Source organism: Neomonachus schauinslandi, chromosome 3 (genome assembly GCF_002201575.2).
Source record: "Neomonachus schauinslandi chromosome 3, ASM220157v2, whole genome shotgun sequence".
In the NCBI taxonomy this organism is placed as follows: Eukaryota; Metazoa; Chordata; class Mammalia; order Carnivora; family Phocidae; genus Neomonachus; species Neomonachus schauinslandi.
In genome coordinates this window covers 39,373,996-39,395,970 of record NC_058405.1, presented here as the reverse complement: position 1 = coordinate 39,395,970, position 21,975 = coordinate 39,373,996, and the positions used below count along the sequence as shown (strand labels likewise).

The following is a 21,975-nucleotide window of genomic DNA, read 5'->3' as shown; positions in this document are numbered from 1 at the left end:
TGAAGATAGCTACAGTTAACATGGTGCACTTCTCTGTAGCTTTTGTTTTTTCTTCATTTTTATCTTGATAGAACACTTCTAATCTGTCTGATTGTGTTTCATGAGTTTTTGAAATATTGATTTATCCATTCGGTCACAAACACACATTGCTGGTCTCCTCTGTGCCAGGTGCTGTCATGCACAGAGAATAGAAAGGGGAGCAAATAGTCCTTACTGATCATGGGGGAGACAATTGTTAATCAAAAAATCATACAGGTTTTCTTTGAGGAAAAGGTGTGAGAAAAAAAAAAGAAGAAGAAAAGGTGTAAGTGTCATGAAAAGGAAAAATTATTCCACTGAAAAGAGCACTAAGCAAGAGGTGGAATTTGTGAGTTTTATTCTTGACTCACAAACTATGTAACTATAGGCAAAGCCTTCCCTTTAATGCCTCTGTATACAAATGTTTTATACTGTATGGTCTGCAGGGTCCTACTAAGGATGAAATTGCCAGTAACCCAAAGCCAAAAAAAAACACACAAAAAACAAAACTGCAGGAACAGATCTCCCACAAGTTGTTCACCTCACTAGTGGACCACTCAACCAACTCATCTTAAGATTCAATTTCCCAAATTTTCTCTTAAAAAATAAGATTAGTGTTGATAAGAACTCTGCTATGAGAGCTGAAAGGTGAGCCCACTTCCATGTGAACCAGATCCCTAAAGTCCGCCCAGAAGCATAGAGAGTTTTCTCCAACAGCCTGAGAAGGAGCTTTTTTTTTCCCCTCCAGGGGATGGGAGGGGCAGAGGGAGAGAATCTTAAGTAGGCTCCACAGCCAGAGCAGAGCCTGATGCGGGGCTTGATCTCATGACCCTGAGATCATGACCTGAGGGGAAATCAAGAGTCGGACACTTAACCAACTGAGCCACCCAGGTGCCCCAGAAGGAGGTGCTTAGGGCAGCTGGAAGATATATATACCTGTATACATATACACATACATATGTATACATACAGTACATGTAATACATATATATAATATTAGTGCCCTAGAATTTCAAACCCAATGCCAACGATGACTCTGCTGTAAAACATATGTATAGTGAAGGTGGTTTCTCTGAATAGTAAGAGCAAAAGCTCTGGAGTCAGGCACTCCTAAGTTCATAGTCTACCTCACCTACCTGTTAGGTAGTTTCAGACAAATAACTGAAATTTTCTGAAATTCAGTTGACTTATAGTACTATCTAACTTGTAATATTGGTGTGGGATCATAAACAATACATTAAAACATTTACTAGCATTCCTGACTCATAAGCAGACCTGAATAAATATTACCCATACATATCCTCAGGTATCAAAATTATCCTTAGTGAGAAGTTCACGAACTGATTCACATACAGTCCAGGTAGAGGCAGAAGCATAGGAACAGACAGGGCTTAAAAAAATAAATATAATCTGCAATTTTGCACATGATTAAAGCAGAAAATCCTTTAAAATGACATTTAAAAGAAATGCCAGATATAAAAATAACTCTATTCATGATTCTCAATGGTACAAGATTAAGCCTTAATTCTGAATTAGTGGTAATAAGCTGTTCCTGATCTGATCACATTATTGTTTTTATTTGCTTTTAAGTTAGTGAAATTCTTTCATTGGTCTAGTTACAGTTGTTAAAAATAGCAAACTTCTACTGAAAATGCCCCTTAGTATCTTCTTAGAAGTAATGATTTTATTGAATTATACATGGAGTGTATGATCACAATAATGAGCTAACTTCTTAAAGAAATATGATTTACCCTGCTATTTGAGAATAGTCTAAGTCTCTATATGCGGAAAAGGTGACAAAACTCAGTACAAGACATTTTGCATGTGAGTATATTATTTGCGGGGTAGCTGACTAAGTATGCTCTAAGACTCAGATGTGCTTAGAATATAGAGACACCATCTATTTGGTTGCCAAAGGATACTTGTCATGTCCTGTCCTTAAACTCCCCCTGGGTGTCATACAAACAGAGAAGGGCTGAGGTTTCCGCTGAATGATTTTATTGCTAAATTCTAAAGAGAACTTTTCAAAGACTTTATTTTACTCAAAAGGTCTTTAATGGAGGCAAGTGCCAATTTACATTCTAGTCTTCCAAATACAAATGTAATTACTGAAAATCTCTGTTTAATTGCAATTTCACCATTTGAAATATACTTCAATGTATAAAATATGCTTGCTATATACACAACCATCTGGCTATACTTTTGTATAATAAACCACATCTTTGGTTAAAAACAATTAATAGAAAAAGGGAGAACTTGGATATTTCATATATTGGTTCTGAGTTTTATATCAGTCTCCCACTATATACTTAAAATAAACTTTGCATTTTGAGAATTTTAAAACATATGAAAAAATAGGAACAACAGGGGGCGCCTGGGTGGCTCAGTCGTTGAGCGTCTGCCTTCGGCTCAGGTCGTGATCCCAGGGTCCTGGGATGGTGCCCCACATCGGGCTCCCTGCTCGGCGGGGAGCCTGCTTCTCCCTCTCCCACTCCCCCTTGCTTGTGTTCCCTCTCTTGCTGTGTCTCTGTCAAATAAATAAAAATCTTAAAAAAAAAATAGGAACAACAGTATAATAAGGCTCTATATATCCATTATCCAACCTCAACAACCACTAACATTTCATTGTTTAATTTATTCCCATCATTACTATCACCATTATCATCATTATTAGTATTTTGCTGGAGTATCATTAAAACAAATTCCAGACTTTATATTGTTGTTTCTATAAATTCTTCAAAATCCATCACTACCAGTAAAGCGTTTTCTCTTAATAAAACTACAATACCATTATCACATCTAACAAAATAAGTAATTCTTAATATCATTTAAAACCCAACACATACTCATATGTCCACAATTGTCTTAAAAATTTTTTATGATACTGAAAAAATAAACAAACTTACTGGTCATCACTAGAAGTTTCTAGGGCACCAGTTCATTTTATAAATTAATATACTATGCAAGTATATATCTTGGATTTCCTATGAGAACTGGATTTCATGTGGTAATCAATGACTAATGGGTTGAAGTTCTTCATCATAAGTTTTTTAAAACTACTTCATTAAAAAGGAATAATTTCTTATGTTTGTCACTTTTATATTCACTCACCATATAATTTAACAGCATGCTCTGTAATTATTTTAGCGATAAACACAAATATCATTTTACACAATTATTTATGAAAATAATTTTGAAGTATTAATATATATATATATTTTCTGCTTGTATATATCCCTTTACCTACTCCAGCCTTTTCAAACAGGTATTGGCTTTAAATTCATTGCAAGGATGAGGATGAGACAGGGTAGAGAATGGTAAAAGGCATTCTGTTATTTTTCGAAGTTCTAAACCTGCCACGCTGATTATTTTTTCAATTGCTACTAGAGAAAAAAAGGAAAAGAAAAAAAAAGTTGGAGGAATTATGTCTTTGTGAAAAACTATCAAGAAATACAGTGGGGATCTCCAACTCCAGATATTAAAAGCATTTACTCAGCCCTGCTGGGAAGGAAAGGGATGAAAGAAATAGAAATGGAGGGGAGAGACTCTACTTGGTGCTTGTTGGGCAGACCTCAAGAGAAACCTAGTGGATTGGGATTACAGAGTCCTGAGGCTAGATTCCATGGCAGAGTCCAGGGAAGCAGGAAGATCCTAGAGTGATAAACTCACCATGCATCTAGGCACCACGGAGTGAGCCTGCACAAACTCCTTTGCCCACCTTCATTTGCATGAAGGCAATGATAGTAGTTATGAAGGGGCCAGGAGGGCTGGGTTGAAGGCAGTATCATTTGAGACACATGTGGACCCAATCAAACAAGGGGCATCTCAGTGGACATGTAAGTGGGCAGATGACCAAGGGACCAGAATATTTCAATTCTTTTTGGCATGATGTAGACCATATAAAATTGAGAGGGGAGAAAAGTGAAGTTTCTGTCACACTAGGGAAATGGGGATTCAAGTTTTTTTTTTTTTTTTAAATGAAAGAAAAAAAAAAGTTGTATGTCCAGCACATCTAAATCATTGGCATGAGTCACATCTGATACAATAAAGACTACGTAGATTTTACATAATATTATTTATAAAAACCTTCAATTATAGCATAATTTACAAACTTTATTTTTGGGATTGCATGTAAAAACCTTCATGCTTTCCTAATTTTTTTTTCAAAATTCATACGTTTGATAAAATATAAAAGTTATGAGGCCAACAACCCAGAAGTTTGGAAGTAAAGAAGAATATTGTAGATCAATGCCACTGTGTGTGTGTGTGTGTGTGTGTGTAGAAGCAAGACCCTATAATAAAGCCTAATGTTTCCAAAAACTCCCCCATAAGATATTCTTTTTATTAATTTCTTTTTAAAAAGTATAATGAAAATGTTACTATGGAATTACTACTAATCTTTAAAGATTTTTTATTGAGAAGCATAATATTTTAAAAAATAGGAACCCATACAGATTCGATACTTAATAATTGTACAGGTAATACTGACATTCATGATTTATATGGACATAGCATGGTAACTATAAAATCTTGGCTCTTCAAGAATTATCACACCACAGGGGCGCCTGGGTGGCTCAGATGGTTAAGCGTCTGCCTTCGGCTCAGGTCGTGATCCCAGGGTCCTGGGATCGAGCCCCACATCGGGCTCTCTGCTTGGCCGGGAGCCTGCTTCTCCCTCTCCCACTCCCCCTGCTTGTGTTCCCTCTCTAGCTGTCTCTCTCTCTCTCTGTCAAATAAATAAAATAAAATCTTTCAAAAAAAAAAAAGAATTATCACACCACAGACAGAAAACCCCAATGAAGACAAAGGACACAGTCTTGGTCTGAATAGCAAGATTATTACTAGTGAAGAATACTGCGTCAATTATGCTATACCTCACTTCACAAATTCCTCAAAGTTAATTACAAAAATGTGACTGTGGAATCTTAAAATAATATATCATAATACTATCCTAATATGAATTACCATTTAACTATGAATCTCTTAATATTTCTAGGCTATTCTAATTAATTCTGCCCTAGACATTGACAGAGGAGGTTAAAATTTTAAGTCCTGTTAAATGTCAAAAGTATAGTTGGCCTCCAGGGCCCCTCAGGGTGCCTCCTTTCCTTATCTGCCTATTTTCCTTCTTTCTTAATGATGAATAAGGATGTTGTCTCCACCAAGGAGAAATTTAACACATTTTATTGACCATGATTCTCATGGGTGAAGTCACTGTGTTGGGTTGAATGTTGAGTGTGCAAGGGTGTGTCATCCCTTGGGGCTCTTTTTCCGTGTGATTAGATTGGTAAAAACTCTGGGGACCTCTTGAAGCTATTTCAAAAGGGTCTTTTATTTTTGGCTTTAGAATCTCTTCTAACTTCTCCCATTTGGCAGCTCACTCAGTGCTACTGCCCTGGACTAAGAAGGCATGGGGGGGTAGCTACATATTTTGGATAAAGTTCTGGCCTAAGGCAACTTAGGTTAACCATACTTCTGTGTACTTTTCCCCCCTTTTTTCCTTTTACTTCTGTAAAAAACAAACAAACAACAACAACAACTCTGGTGAACTGTATAGACAAGACCTAAAACTATTTTCTTAAAATGGGAGTCTTTCTGTCTTGGTTTTAGCTGAAGCCCAAAGACAAGAGAATCCAACCATTCCCATATGGGGAAGAGGAGGCCAAGAACCGGTTTCATACTCTCAGCTTAATGACAACAAGAGATGTTTTAAAACTGAAGAGGGGGAAGTTGGAAACCTGGAAACCAGTTTAGAAAAAAGCTCTCCTACCCACCTGACCTCTTCACACAAATCCAGGAAAGCATAATTCAGTGGAACCACTTACATTCAGTGGTGCTTAGACTAATCAAAACCAAGAAATCTAAGGAGGACAGTGGGCCCGCTCTCCCAAATGCTGTGTAATGAGAAGTCTCCTCTTTGCATATGGCCTGCCCTTCTGGATATGTGAAGTAAAAAGATGTTTTCCTTATGAGCCGAAGATACAGAACATGAAAGAAAGGTCAAGAAGCAGAGCTGGTGTGCAATCTACTTAAATCTTCCTAAAAGATTGGCTGGAGTAGGGAGAAACCTCAGCAGAAAGAAGATGCCAATGTAACTAGATATGCCAATGAGAAGAAAGTCATTTATCAGAGAAACCTGCAGAAATGGATGCCAGCTTCAGGGAGAGGAGGGGTAATACATACAAAAGATCCCCCACCACAGCCCTGGAAACAAAGGCAGCTTAAAATCCTGGAAGTCAGAGAACACCAATTCTGGATTTTCACAACAGGATGAGTTAAGAAAGCCTTTCTGTGCTTTTTACCTCCTCTTGGTCTTTTAGTTCAACGACAGAATTGCCAGAGGCACCTTAATGTCTACAGCAGTATAAGAGAAGTAGTTTAGAAAATTAGGGAAACCTCACCCTATCCCCATTTCTCACTGTAGGTGACCAGTTTGATGCAGGTTCAAGATGAGTTAGAAAACAGTTTGAATTTAAATCAAGTAGAAATCATGGTCATTACTCTGGACAGGACATAATTATTGAATTAGATTTTTAACATTTTAATAAAAGTGAACTCATCAGGGATTTAAAAAAAAAAAGTAATAGCAACATCAGAAAAGGTATAGTCCTTGCCCAAAATTTCCTCCAAAGGCAAAGAAAGAAGTACCCTCACAGGGCTTACTTTGAACGGGCAATGATTTCTAAGGTGGGGTGTAGATCTGTGTAGAATAAAGATTTTTTTGCTAATTCTATCTCACTCATTCCACTTGTTCAATGCATTGGTAACATATCCAAAATTGAAACAGACAAAGAAAGTAAAACCCCAAAATCACTATCACCCCTCTTCACACTTATTTTAATCAACTACTTTATCTTTTTTTTTTTTTAAGTCTTCATTGGAGAACATCATTCCACGGAACAACAAGCACAGTAGACTTGATGATATTTTGAATACGGCAACAAGAAAGCCAGCAAAAACCAACCGAATGTCCATTTACTTGCTCCCCCAAATCACTGTTAGAACTCAAGTGCACACAACAGAAAACCAGAACTCCCAGTGGTCACAGTTCTTAAGGGGACTCACCAGAGTTGGGGTCAGAGTTGCCATCTGCTTCGGTCCTCTTGTCCGGAGAGGCCTGGTCGTAGAATTCGTCCTGTGGCTGAACCAGAGGAAGAGGGTGTGAGATCAGGGTGCCACTACCCACCGGCTCGTGGTCTCCTAGACCACTGTCACTGCAGCTTTCCTGGGAGCCATCGGGGAGGTGAAACGTAACGCGGCGCTGCGACTACAAAGAAGATCACAGGACAGGGCGATTAACACTCCTCCCAGATTAAAAGGGCACGGCGGAATGCAACATCAAAACAACTTACAACACGTGATACAATGTAAAAGCAAAACAGACAAAACTTGGAACAAAGCTAGGAACGAAATTTATCATTTGCTATTTACTGTATCATGTCTAACTTGCAAAAATACAAGAAGGAAATTCAGTCTTGTTTAATTGAAGAACAAAAAAGACACTAATGGTAAACCGTTGAAAATTATAGCAAGAAAGGCAAATAAGAATATACTAGTTGTCAGCGGTTTAAAGAAAAAACTTGAAATAAGCAGAAATATGCAAATATTTGTTCCATAGATCTGAATAAATACATAGATAATGTGACATTCCATTTCTTTTGAATGAACAGGCATTTTGTTTACTTAATGATTTTAAGGTGCTTTTTGCAAAGAACTCATTGCCCACTGGCTCAGATATTACTACCAGTCATTGGTTATAGAACATCCCAGCAGAAAGATGTTTGGAGTATTATTTTGGCATCTATTTGTACAATGTCACTATTAGAAGTGATCTAAAATATGTGTATGTGTACTTCAATAAATTTTAGTGTTTCAATAAAATAAAAGTATGCATTTCAGCACAGATTGCTGCTTAGTACTCTTGGTAAATGTTCTTTTAGCTGATGTAATCCATGAGATATGAGAATATTTACAGCTGTGTGGGGTGGAGATTTATGACTTATGGAATTATATGAGAGTAGTAAATTTGTGCTGTATGTCTGACTGCATCTAATTTTCATTCGGCTTTAACAGTCAAAAGACCTTTCAATATCTTGTCACATGTGACCACTTTTACTCATATTTAACAAAATTATGAATATATAAATAATAAAGTATATAAAATATAAATGCATAATGTATAATCACTTTATAATACCTAAAACTTGTGTGTTTTGCCGAGGGGCAATTTATAGATTGTATCCATTCCAAAGAAAAAAATAATGCAGTTAGACACAAAATGCTATAGATAGATATACTGCCACACCATAAATGCATTTTTATCGACAACAATAGAACATAGCCTATTTCCCATGAGTCACTGGTTCAAATCCAGCTCAGAGTCATAATGGAGAAGAGCTGATACCACTTTATTGCTGTTCAATGACCTGTGTGAAATGATTTGATAGTTCAGTACATTTTTAATGAACTGATGCCGACATCCCATAAACGATAATCATAAATGGTGCTAATTGAGTCTATTGTAGCACACTTCACCTTCATGCACAACTATCTCATTCTCCCCTCGATAGATTTTGAAACGTGCCTAGGTGAGTGCTCCACAATATGCAAGCCAAACTTGAACATTAATACCTGAAATGTATTTCTCCTTGTATAGAAAGGAAAATGCTACCATTTTTATTTACTACAGCGCTTCCTCTCTCATGTTAGAGAAAACCAGTAATATAACTATTTTTTGTTTCTGTGTCTGTTTCAATATGCCCTTGTTTCATCAGTATCCTTTTGTGATAAACACAGCATTATTATCCGTGACCAGGCTGCCCATTATACATGACAGTCAAACATAGCTTTTAAAGTGACTCGCCCACTTAAAAAGTCTGAAGTTTCGGTGATTAAAGTATCTTTGGTATTATCTCTGGAGGAATACCTCTTAGTTTTAATGCAGGTGAGTGAAAAAGAAGTCAATTACAAGAGAAAGAAAATGGGACAGATTATTCTTCAGCCTTTATAAATCATTTCCAGAGGCCCATAAGCCATTATAAAGTATGCGTTCCAAAGATAGAAGAAAAAAGGAAAATTTGCATCTATGATTCTTCTAAGCATAATTAATATTGCTTTAATTACTATATTTTTTTTCTCCTAAGAACTGTGAATCTGCAGCCCCAGTAACACTTGAACCCAGCAGTTCTCACAGAACGGCCATTAGAACTAGCATTCATTGAGCACCTACTGGTACATAGCCTGGCACTATGATTTCACAGAGAATAAGACAACTATTTTTTTCAAAATTGTTTCAAATACAACTAATTAGATTCAATCTCACACATATTATACTATGATATTCCCTTACCACTTTATAAGTGAGAATAAGCAAAGATAGAAATCTGATGTAATTTATTTGCAGTAAGACAGTATAAATTAGAGTGGTACAATGCTTTAACTATGGTGGTTTATGGAACTATTTCCTAATTAATTTGACTCAAAGATGTTTAAGTTTTAAGTGGCAAAACTGTGCACAGTTTATCAGTCTAATAGGAGGTTGGGGTGGTGGGGCATACGGACTAAGATCTGGAACACGGATACTATGGTATGAAGCAAATTGATCAAGCAAATCCATCTTTAATTTATCATTGTAATGGCTGATGCAAGTCTGAAATATCAAGGTAGATATAAGGAAAGAATTCTAAGAAATTGAAATGCAGGAAAACGAGGATCCATGAAGTGTTAAGAAACAGAAGTTGGAGGTGTCAGCAAGGATTCAACAGACTTGTTCAGATGTTACAGAAGAACACCAGGTGAGGAAGCCCGAACCAGACCTCTTGGCTAGGAGCCCTTGCTCTGCAGAGACTGGCCCAGGGCAATTGACTTTATCTCTTTTGAGTGAGTCCCTGGCTTTGTAAAATGGAGAAGATAGTGGCTCCACCAGAGAAGTGTTGTAAGGCTCAAGCAGATAAAATAAGAAGCGTTGTTGGTATATAAAATTTGACATATAGTAGTACTCAATAAAAGGTAGTTATCATTCTTGAAATTTATAGCTACATATCCTCTTTTATCCTCCGGGGCTATCTATGTTTAGCTACTTTTAAGGATGTGATTCCTGGGCCACCTGGGTGGCTCAGTCCTTTAAGCATCTGCCTTCAGCTCAGGTCATGATCTCAGGGTCCTGCTCCACAGGGAGCCTGCTTCTCCCTCTCCCTCGGTGATCTCTCTCACTCTCACTCTCTCTCAAATAAATAAAATTAAAAAAAAAAAAGATGTGATTCCTTCATACCGGGGGAAAAAAAAAAGTATTATTCTTTTGTAAGAGAACTGCCGGACCCCATAGTCTTGGCCTGTCTCCCAAAGTGCCTGTAGATCATGTCAGCTCAGAGCCTTTCTGAGGGGAAGCTGTTTTTGGTGGGAGCAGCAGATGAAGATGGACAATTTAGAATACATGATTTCTCCTCTGAGAAAGTGAAGGTTTTCCCATTATCCTTTCAAGAAACCTATAGTTGTTTGCATATTTGAAGAGAGAAAGAGGGATAAGCTTTCTTACTGCCTCTGGGAATGTTGCTTCTGGGTTATCCCCATGGAAATATACCCAATTTGTTTTATAAATACAGTCAAGCCCTGCCTGACTGAATCGGGACAACATATGTTATCATGAGACTACTTCAGACTTTCCACAGCCTTTGCATTTTTGTTTTCCTAAAATCTCTCTCTTACCCATTCCATTTTCTCCCATGGTAAACATTATTATTATTATTGGCTATGCCTTGTTAACGGTTTGACTGTCACATTTGTTTATCTGATTTATCACTAACAAGTTAGCTCTAGGTCCCTGGCTGCCCTGAGAAGGAATAAGATGGGAACCAGTAACTACCTGCTTCATGTTATTTTATCTCAGGGCTGCTGATATGAATTCTAACCATGCGAAACTTTCATCAGAAATTCTGTACTCTACACAAGCATAAAAGCCATGCATACAAATATGGGTTCAGGATGCTGCAAGTCGGGAGATGCCACACTGGCTTAATTTAAGAAACATCACCAAACACTCTTACAGTATTTTTTCCTGCAGGTTAGTAGAAAGGAAAGAGAGGGAAAATTCAAGAAGCTCAGGGAAGATAGACATGTTCCTGTATTGGGCGCTGTTCTTCAAGAGTCACTAAAAGAACTCTGAGTCACCTAAGAAATCTCAATCATTGCTTGAATGCTTCTTTTGTGTGTTTTTTACTGGTACAGAATATAATTCACCAATGGATGACTCACATTCAAGTCTACAATCCCAGTCCCACTAACCTCCAGGGGTTGCCATGTGCAAAGATTTCATAATCAAGTTCACTGGGTCTTTGCATAAAAGAGCAAAAAGGTAGAAATGAGTGACATGCCTAAACTAACAGGTATTTAATTAATAAATTATACATCACACAATTGAACAAATCACAGTACTTAACATTTTATTAATGTTTCTTGATATTGAAAATATAATCTATTGGTAAGTGCAAAAATCAGGTTAGTAAAGATTTTACTTAGTTGAATTACATTTTGTTAATGTGTTTTTGTGTGTGAATATGTATAAGCTAAGATCTGACTATGGGTACACTGTTTAAAGTGGTATTGTCTGGTCACGGAATAGGGTATTTTAAAATGTCATTATTTTGACCACACTAAAATTTGTCTGGATTATCTTGGCAATAGTAAAACACATCCTAATATTTACGTATTCCCCTTCATCGGGAACAGAAAAAGTCTAGTAGATAGGAGGTGGGCTTTCTCTTGGGCTAAGGAATGCCACATAATTTTACTATCCATGCTCTGCTATTCTAACTTCTATTCTTTATTTTCTCTACCTAAGTTTTTAATCATTGCAGTTAAAAATTCTTCTCTTCTCAAATCACAAAATAACAACATGAATTTGGCATACTAAGCCAATTATTACAAGACAAATAAGCAAGTTTACTAGTTAATAACTGACACTTAAAATAATTATTCTCTCTAAAATTATACATTGATATTGTGGAAGTAGGAAAAAAAAGTGCTTTAGAATTATTTAAATATGGTTTCATTTGTGCAGAATTCCTTAAATATCTTTTCAAGGAAATATTCCTAACTGATTTAGTTCTTTTAACCAATGTAAGAAATATTGATGTATCATTCATCTATCTAATCCCTGAACAGTATACATACAAACACAAACTGCCAGAAATTACTTATGATGAAGTAAAAACCAAAAATGGTGCATGTGAACTTGTTTTTGCTTTACCTCAGCATTAAATCCAATGAATATATGCTTTTTATTTACTTGAAATAATATTTTCTTATATATCTTCTCTCAAAGTAGCAAAGGAAATCACCCCAAAGAGGGTTAAAAGAAAACTGGAGACTGGAAACTGCAGTTTAATACAAACATTTCTAATAATATTAATTGGAAACATTTTGACCTTTCTTATTTTTAAGAGAACATATTTTAATTGACATTTTAAAAATAACAGTTATGAGGATAGTCTTAGGTTGCAAGCTCTGAGAAGAGGAAGTTTTAAATGATGGTATGGTACGTGCTGGATGACTGGTTTGTAAAAACATACCCTGAATGCCCCCATTAATCACTATCTTGAGAATGTACGGATCCCATCCTCCCTCTATATTCCCACCAAGCAGAATATGTAGAGAAATATGTTCAGTGTTCAAGGTCAGGGGGTCTGGGGGTCACCAACCTGGAGCTTCTCTTTTGTAACAAAGAATGTTCGGATGGCAGGCCTCACTATCCTTGGAATGTTCTGGCCATGCAAGGAAGGAGTGGGTACAGATACTTCCTAGGCTGGTTGCTACATTATAAAAGCTTGCTCATGTAGATTTTAGCAGGGGATGCTTTGTCCTGTCTGCTGCTCCTAGACTCCCTGTGTGTAAGTTCCCCCCCAATAAACCTACATCTTGATTACTGTCTCCGGGTCTTTTCTTCAGCCTTGCCAGACCATCACCCACCCTTCACTTAGAGTCCGCTGGGGTGTGGCTACACAATGACAAAAGAACACATTTTCAACAAAACTCCTGAATCAATCCAATAGGAAGTTCCTCAACAGCTTCTTGTCATCTAAAATCATTGCACATTTATCCTCTTAATAAAATCCAGAATTGAGTGAGACTCCTGGTAAATTAGAAAGTAAGGTAAATGGGACCCCAAAAGCAATCTTGTCGTGATAAGTTTAATTTGCTATTGCCCAATACTTGCAGGCTCAACTAAGGGACGGTAATATTAGTGGTTTTTTTTCATTCTTTTTCATTCTTATTTGAAAGACGAGGTCCAAAGTGGTAAATCAAGAAGAGATTTTGGGATTTATGACTTAGGAAAATTACTAGTAATTATGACTAAAATGAGCCCATTATCAAAAACAAGGAATAGTTCTGAAGGACAAAATCATAAGGAACTTTTTTGACTGGTGATAAATGAAATGTTTGAGTACAGAATTATTTTATAATGAGTCAGTTTATGATTTGTAACTGGCAAACTGAGTCATTCTCCTCTCCTTTTTATTGGGAGTACATATGATAAAATGGCTCTGCTAATGTAGACTTCATTTATCTTAGCTGCAAATTACTTAGAGGTTTTCTATCTATTTTAATGCTACTTTTTTTTTTTTTTTGGATGAGGAAATAAAGTAAAGTGACCTATCTATGTAGGTTGCAGGGGAAACCAGAACCCTCATTTTCTGACTTTCAACAGGAAGCACTGCTCATTCTTCCTTAATAATTGTTGAGCACCCACTATATGCTAGACACCATTCTAGCTGCTAAGAATAAAATGGTGAACAAGACAAAAACTATATCCCACAACTTCCTAAAAAGTCAAATTTCATTAAGCTAGTTTCTATCAGTTCTGATGAGGTTTTTGGCCAGCAGCTTTTAAAATATGATTTCCTTCTAATTCTTGCAAACTCTGCACACTTAAGCAAGGTCATGGCCTGAATGGGAGACCTTCACTAATTAACAATAGCTGAGGGAGGAAAAAAAGAAGGAAGGGGATTGCTTTCTGAGTTTATGCCAAAACAATCCCTAGATCTGTTGCCATCCTTGGATTGGAATTCATTGCCAATTTGTGAAAATAAAAAATAAAAAGGCTAAAAGAGTAACTGAGACGATAGAGAAGGCTACTCCTGGCTCAAACACAGAATCATTGTTAACTTTGCATATCCTTGAACAATTCCTTTTTGTCTCCAGGTAGATAGAGAAATGTTAACAACCTCAAATAAGAATTGATGAAATCAAACCCATCAAGTTTTTCTGAGGAACATATACACTTGACGTTTTATGAGCTTGTAATGAATATTTACAGGGGATGAAGATGATTTACCCAGAATTGAACCAGGAAATCTAAAGAGGATGTAGTAGAAATGAAGTATCATGGTCCATCCTCCAAAGTGATTTCCCATGGGAAAAGTACACTAACGGTCAGTCTTTTCCTTCTTTCTACTTTCAATGTTTACATGTTAGAGTATTTGGAGACAAATGGGAAGGTTTGGCTTGTGTTTGAGAAAGATGTATAACAACTTCCCTGACCATAGGTGATGAATGTAAAGGTGTCAGCAACTTTAAACTGATTTTTTTTTTTATTCTGAGTGATATCTATGTTGTCTATAGATAGGACTAGGGTGTGGATGATTACTGACCATATAAAGTTGAGTAGCATTTTCAGGGGAAATGGTGAGTGTTCATCTATACTCTACCTACTGCTCATTAGCTAGTTGGTTACCTGCAGCCAAATCACTGTTTAATTTCAGGACAGATCTGTCAACTTCTGTTTGACCTTCACTACTCAACTGTACATTTAGTTGAGGAAACTTGTCTCAGTGTGTGTGGGAAACCCACATTAACTTAAACTTAGCCTGTTTAGTTTGTAGTCTTATTATGAAATGACCCTCAGAGTAAAGATCTATGTTTTCTGTGCTTTATAAATAAAGTGCATTGAATACCTCTTAGAAGTGCCTATGGCTGAAAGACTCATATTAGTATAACATGTGGTGAAATTTTTAATATAATTTTATTTTTATTTCCTTTTGATCTCAGTATGATTTGTGAGAAAGGTAGGTCACATTTCTCTTCCTGTGCAAAAACAATTGATAGCTTCAAGAATAAAACTAAATTCTTTGTACTCTTTTTGGGTGTAGACTTGGTGCTTGAATTTAAATATTAAGAAAAAACATAGAACAGGAATCTCCTCCTTACATCAAAAGGGTTTGAATCAACTTTCCTCTTTGGTTTGGTGACATGACCCCACCCTTAAATTTCCTCTGGGGTCCCAGGGAGGATTAAGAATTGTCAGTGTTGTTGGTTATTTTGCTTCTTACTTTCTTATTTAGTTCCTGCTATCAGAAACAACCTCAACCTATTTCTCACAGTTAAATGTTGCCCAGTAGGAAATGCAGCACTTTATCTGAGCATACAAAATATAAAATGACTACATTAAACAGGAGCAGCTGCTCCTGAATCTGCAAGCAGAATTTTTGCATCTATAAATTATATGTACAGAAATAGGGAAGAAACGACTCAGCAAGAGTTCTTTCCAATTTAGTTTTCTAGTATAAACAAATCCATGTGACAAAGTAAGTTACCCTTATCATATTTACAAAATCAGCATACATAATAGTTACAGCAATTTAATTAGAAATTACATGAAGCTATCACTGTTATTAAGTAAAAATATAGAACCCATTGACATAGCATTGGTTTTTTACAAAAAGTGAGTCTTTCTTGGAAAAATTAAAAAAATCACTGAAAAATAATGTGTCAAATCTGTATGTATTGATAGTAGAGGTAGAGTCTGATTTAGTGTCTAGAATTCAAGAATTTATCTCAGGTAATTTTAGCAGAATTAACAAAAGAGATAATGGGCATCTGCCTAGCATTTCTGTTAATAATTCTCAATACAAAATAAGACTTGTAAACCAAAGTAGGCCATATTTACTTTAAGTAAGTAGTATCTTTTTAGGAAGTAGCCCTAATTTTATAATTAACCTCAGACCATGGGCATTTGACTCAGAAAAGAGTTTAAGCACGCACCCCTGCCCATAGCCCCCTCCCCAAACACACATAAACACATACACGCACACTTTAAATTCCCTTGTGTATTGCTGAACAGGCACAAGATCATAATTACCTAGTAAGAATAAAAACTAGTAATTCAACGCTTTAGAGGACAGATCATGTTATTCTATATTAGACAAAATAGAGGGGTGGAAGAAACCATCTGTATAAATCCTCCAAGAAATACTACTACTATACAATAAGGTTGTTTAAAAGTTCTCATGAAGGATTGTTAATTTACACCTAAAATGTGGTATAATTTGTTTCAACTGATGTTGTGTCATACATGACAGCTTGGTTTTATTTATTTAACTTTTTGTTCTTATTTTTATAGTATAATAAGGAAGAAGCAGTGAGGGAGTAAAAAGTTTTTTGAAGGGGCATCTGGGTGGGCTCAGTCAGTTAAGCAGACAAATTTTGATTTTGGCTTAGGTAATGGTCTAAGGGTTGTGAGATCAAGCCCCCCTCAGACTCTATGCTGAGCATGGAGCCTGACTAAGATTCTGTCTGTCTCTCTCCCTCGTTCCCCCCCGACACACACGTGTGTGCACACACATGCTTGCTCTCTCTCTCAAAAAAAAAAAAAAGTTTTTTGAAGTAGTCCTAACACATGTAATGGCTTTCTATCACTTGCAGCTCCTGGACTATAATTAATTTTGAGCCATCAACCATATCTTCTTCAGCAAAAAAAGAAAGTGGCAATGGGAATAATACTCCAGGAAGAGGAGCCTCTTTCTAGTCTATGATTTATATGATTCAAATATGGAGATGGTCATATAACTATTAATTAGCACAGGAGCCACCAAAATAGTCAGTCATGGTAAAGAACATGATCCTCATAGACAAGTTAATGGGGGAGGGCCGATTTGCATGGAGAAAGTGAATAGTGGAACATAGTCCACAAAACTTAGGTAAATATCCATGTGACACTTATAAGATATGAAAATGTGTGTATAGGCAGAGAACGTGATGATGATGCTCTTGACCAGCTATTGAAGTCTCTCTTCTAGGCTTTCCTATAAACATGACACATATTGGAGAAATGTTTCCCCAAAATGGGGAAGGCAAAAGCAGTACAAATAAGGAAGGGGCTGTCTTTGGCCACATAGAGCATGCAAAAAAGAAACAAGCATCCTTGGAATTTCAACTGAAATCTTGCAATCATTGGTAAATCATCCAACGTCTGGATACATTGACAGAAATATTGATCTAAGGTTACTATACTCTAAAACACTGTCTGTATTAACTATCAAATTTTTAAAAATTGTTAAGAACTTCATTTATCTTTTGTAATTGTATTGTGAATAACACTTGCATTGTGAAAGACAAGCATTTTCTAACTTTGCCTTCTTTTGGTTCTCTCAAAGGATGTCAATGAAAATACTGTTTGCAGTTGAAAATTTTTGATTAGGAATGTGTGATATCCAAGTCATATTTTTTTCAGAGTAAGTTAGGAAGAAAATAAGGGTACTTTTAAGAACATAATACAACATAGATATAAATTTGTGTCTGTGTATTTATATATGCATACATGATACAAAATTTATGCACAAACTCCACTACAGACAGATGTCTTAGAACATGAAATTTCCCTATTCTTAGACAAGGAAATTGTCAATTATACCTGAGATCTGTACTTTTTTTGTTAATTTTAAAAATGAAATCCAAACTTTATTGATTGAATCTAAGAAAACCTGAATTAATCAGACAAATTCTGATACCATAAAGTACATTCTAGAAACAGTCTCTTTATGGTTATTATTTAGTGCCATAGAATATACAGCCTTGCCTTGTAACAAAAAATTACTTGTTTAGCAATGGTACTTCATTTACGGTAGAATTCATCATATATGATTATGATTATAAGATGAGGAAAAACATTAAATAAACAAAAACTGTATAAAACAGCTTTTTAATGCTTTCAAGGAGGAGCTACTTAATCAAAATACTGCAGTGACAGCACAATATTTTTAAATATTTTGGAGTGTGTGGTTTTGAGCTGTTATGAGAGCATGACATTATATTGTACAGTCTCAAGGTGCTAGCCCTGCCTTTTATGATCTGAGTTTACTTTCTGGAACAACTAAAAACCATCTGTAATGGTGCACAATAGCATCTTAAGAAGGAGAGACTGCAAAACGACAGGAACATTTTCTTCAATGGCTTCAAAACTCTTTGAGGCCCGTTATGAATGAGGAGTTCCAAAATATGTTGAGAAATGCTAATATTAAGTGAAGTAGGTAAAAAAGAGGGCAAATTTGAAGGACAACCCTCTATCTAAATGCGTAATTTTTGTTCATCGGGATAAAGATCAGTCTTGACTTTATTCTCAGCTTAATGTACAGGAATGTTCTTTTTGGATCATAAATTTAGAAAGTATATAGTGAATGTGGTATAGTATGAGAGAATGAGATGAATGCGATGGACTTCAATAGGGGTTTTGAATCACAGAAATCTGAGAATATGTTTTCATAACAATTTTGCTACATACATGCAGAGCAGTCTCATTTGGATATGGAAATCATATCAAAATATTTTTAAAAGAATTAATAAGCATTATTCTGTAGAGGGTAAAACACTGATGTCCTGATAAGCTGAAGGAAAATGTTTTAAGCCTCTATTGCTTTGGAAAATGTAATATGTAACTGCCTCCTCTACTCTGCAAGAATCAGGGCCTTACAATGATCTTAAGAAAATAGAGAAACTAACCCTGTTGGAATAAACATGAGCAAGATTTTATATCACTTTTCTCCTGGGTAGAGAAGCCTTTGTTCTGAAGTCAAATTGGCTGGACTGTATTTAAAAAATATATCCACCTATTATTGCAGACAGTCACTGTGACTTTGAGCCTGATATTTGAAACAAAAAGCACTCCTACATCTTATTGATAGTCACACTTGCCCTATGGCTCTTAGTCTTTCTTTTGAAATATTACTGAGTCACCAATCTCAGTTTTTTGTGCACTGGGGATCATTTGTTTTCTCTGAATACAAATATAAAATTCAAACATATGTCAGGAACCTCTGTATGAAAAAAGCTTCTGTAGATTTAGGTATCATCTATAAAACAATATGCTGTACTCAGAAAAAGGCGTCTACTTTTGAATAGACAAAACTCTCAAATATGTTCCAAATGTGAGTACACCAATCCAGAAGGTAAAGATCCAAAAATCTGAGGAATATTTTTTGAAGAGAAGAAAGTAAACACTTGTAAGTCCACTTGACTCTAAGATCCAACACACATGCACAGAAATGCCCTCTAAGTTTTGTCTGGGGCAAAGAGGGAAAGACAGTTTGAGAATGAAACTTTACAAGATTTCCCCACCAGGGGTAACTTACTATATAGTACAATTTAGCCTGTGTGTTAAAAATTTGAGAACAGTAAGACAGCTTGAAATTTGAAAAAAACAAAAATATTTTTTCTCCTAAAGTTTATATTTAGGACCTTGAAATTCAGGAACATATTACCCTATTTACAAAATTTTAAAAATGATGAACAAATTGCTAGTCTAGAATACATTTTTTCAAAGACATATTATAGTCAACAATTATTTATATGTGTGATTAAAATGGGGGAAAAGGACAATTAAATATTTGAAAGAAATCTTTCTATATCTAGGATATATTAAAAAAGATTTGGGGGCACCTGGGTGGCTTAGTCATTAAGTGTCTGCCTTCAGCTCAGGTCATGATCCCAGGGTCCTGGGACTGAGCCCCGCATCGGGCTCCCTGCTCACCCGGAAGCCTGCTTCTCTTTCTCCCACTTCCCCCTGCTTGTGTTCCCTCTCTCGCTATCTCTCTCTCTGTCAAATAAATAAATAAAATCTTGAAAAAAAAAAAGATTTGAACACAAAGAGCTAGCACATAAACTATGGACTTTAGTTAATAACACATTAATATTGTTCATCCATTGTAGCAGGTATACAAAACTAATGCAGGATGTTAATAGGAGGAACTGTTCAGGAAGAGACTGTATATGGTAAGTTTGTGTTCTTTGTGCACAATATTTTGAAAAACCCAAAACTCATCTAAAGATGGTCTATTTAAAAAAAATAAGAATTAGACAGGGAGAGGATGTAGGCAATGATTTCTGTAGTGAAAGCGAAGGAGATATCAGGACATTTTCAAGGAATTTAAATGATAGCACTATTCTATATTATGTTGAATATAAATTCTATTGAGTGTGTGTGTGTGTTGGAGATACAAATACTCATGTATCATTATATTTAGCCCTTATTGGGTGTTTTTAAGTCATAAATAAATACTCTAATTTATATAATTATATGCTATATAATACCTGCATTTAAAAAAGAATATTTTTATATGCACACAATTTTTGTCTAAAACTATACTTTGTTCCTTTAAAAATATTTGAAACAGTATACACTTTTAAAGGCACTCCATTAAATAGACATTTTGATTCCGATTTTATAATGATATAAACCAATCTTTACACTTTTAGGAACATATGAAATGAAATGTTCCTCATGTCAGAAAATAATTCTGATCTAGTCCGTGTCCTAGCCTGACAGATGAAAGAAGATAAATGATGGTATTTTGGGAATTAAGGAATTACCTATGCTTGAATAGATCATAGAGTTTAGTGTCTATAGAAGGAATTTTACCTTAGATTTCACAGACTGACAAACCACATACAGAATGCAGGTCAGATATCTTATTTGATCCCTAACTTTTCCAGACGTACAGTTTGGGTGATAACTGATCAAACATGGCAGCTAACCAGTTTCAGTTTCTAGAAAACTCTGTTGAAAAAAGTTCAGTGCAAAGGCATGATCATTTGACTCCCATACATATGTAATCTCTCCTAAGGTCTGTCGGGTAATATCGTTAGACTAAAAAGTACAATCATCATGTTTCTGGTGAAAGAAGGAATTAAAGAAAAACAATTTGAGATTTAAATTTATTTTATCAATATATGTTAAATAGATGCTAAATATATTTATATAGAAATATATGTTAAAAATCTTCCAACTAAATCTATTCACTAATTTCATTACTAGGCTTCAAACTTCATGCAAGATATATATATTGTATACATGTATATATTGTATACATTGTAAACATGGAGAATACATGCTAAGATAGAATGGTTTAAGATTTAAGAAATTCCCAAGAGAGTTGTACTTAGCTATTCAACAAACACTGGTTAATCACCTACTTTCTATCAAGTATTCTTAGATACTGAGGGGAATTTGGTAATCAAGAATGGCACAATCTTTCCATTCCTAAGGCTTACTAACAGTCTAGTAAGTAAAATAGACTGGAATAAGTAATTACAAATGTGTTAGATATTATAAAGGAGAAATTAGGGTCAAATAGATGTATATAAGAGAAGGGTCCAACACACCCAGTGAAGTCTTCCAATAAGGGATAGTCCAGCTCATGCATGGCCACTTGTCAGACACTGGGAGGCTACAATTCATAGTCTTACTAGCTTATAATTCCATGCAAAAAAAAAAAACAGGAAATAAAAACTCTCCAGGATTAATCTTTTCTCATTTTGTTTTGTTTTTTGCTTTCCTTGGTAGAATACAAACTCTAACTCCTAAATAAAAAGAACATTAAAAATTCTAGTTGTTACTGAAGCACATTTCCCAATGTGTATGAGGATCTCTTTTTTTTACTGATTCCACCTAAATGCATTAACATATACACGAATGTAGTAACAATTATCTTTTTGAGATTAAATTATTAGGTCCCAATAATAATGGTGCTCTGTAACAGCCTCTAATGTTTCTTTCGGGATTTCTTTGGACAACTGAAATAAATTATCAGCCTATTACCTGAAATTATGATCAAAATCATACATGAAGAAATTATGATCAATTAGAACTAGAAGTAGGAATTCCTGAAAGGGAGGAACCATATCTTCTTTGAC

General features: G+C 35.5%; 1 protein-coding gene across 1 annotated transcript in view; it reads right to left on the bottom strand.

Moving 5' to 3' along the window:
• The window catches only part of PCDH9 (protocadherin 9), a 931,358-nt gene that overhangs the window by 335,529 nt on the left and 573,854 nt on the right, over positions 1-21,975 (bottom strand). The window contains exon 4 of the mRNA XM_021697858.1: positions 7,084-7,285. Coding sequence (XP_021553533.1) covers positions 7,084-7,285 — 202 coding nt within the window. The remainder of the gene's footprint in view (positions 1-7,083; positions 7,286-21,975) is intronic.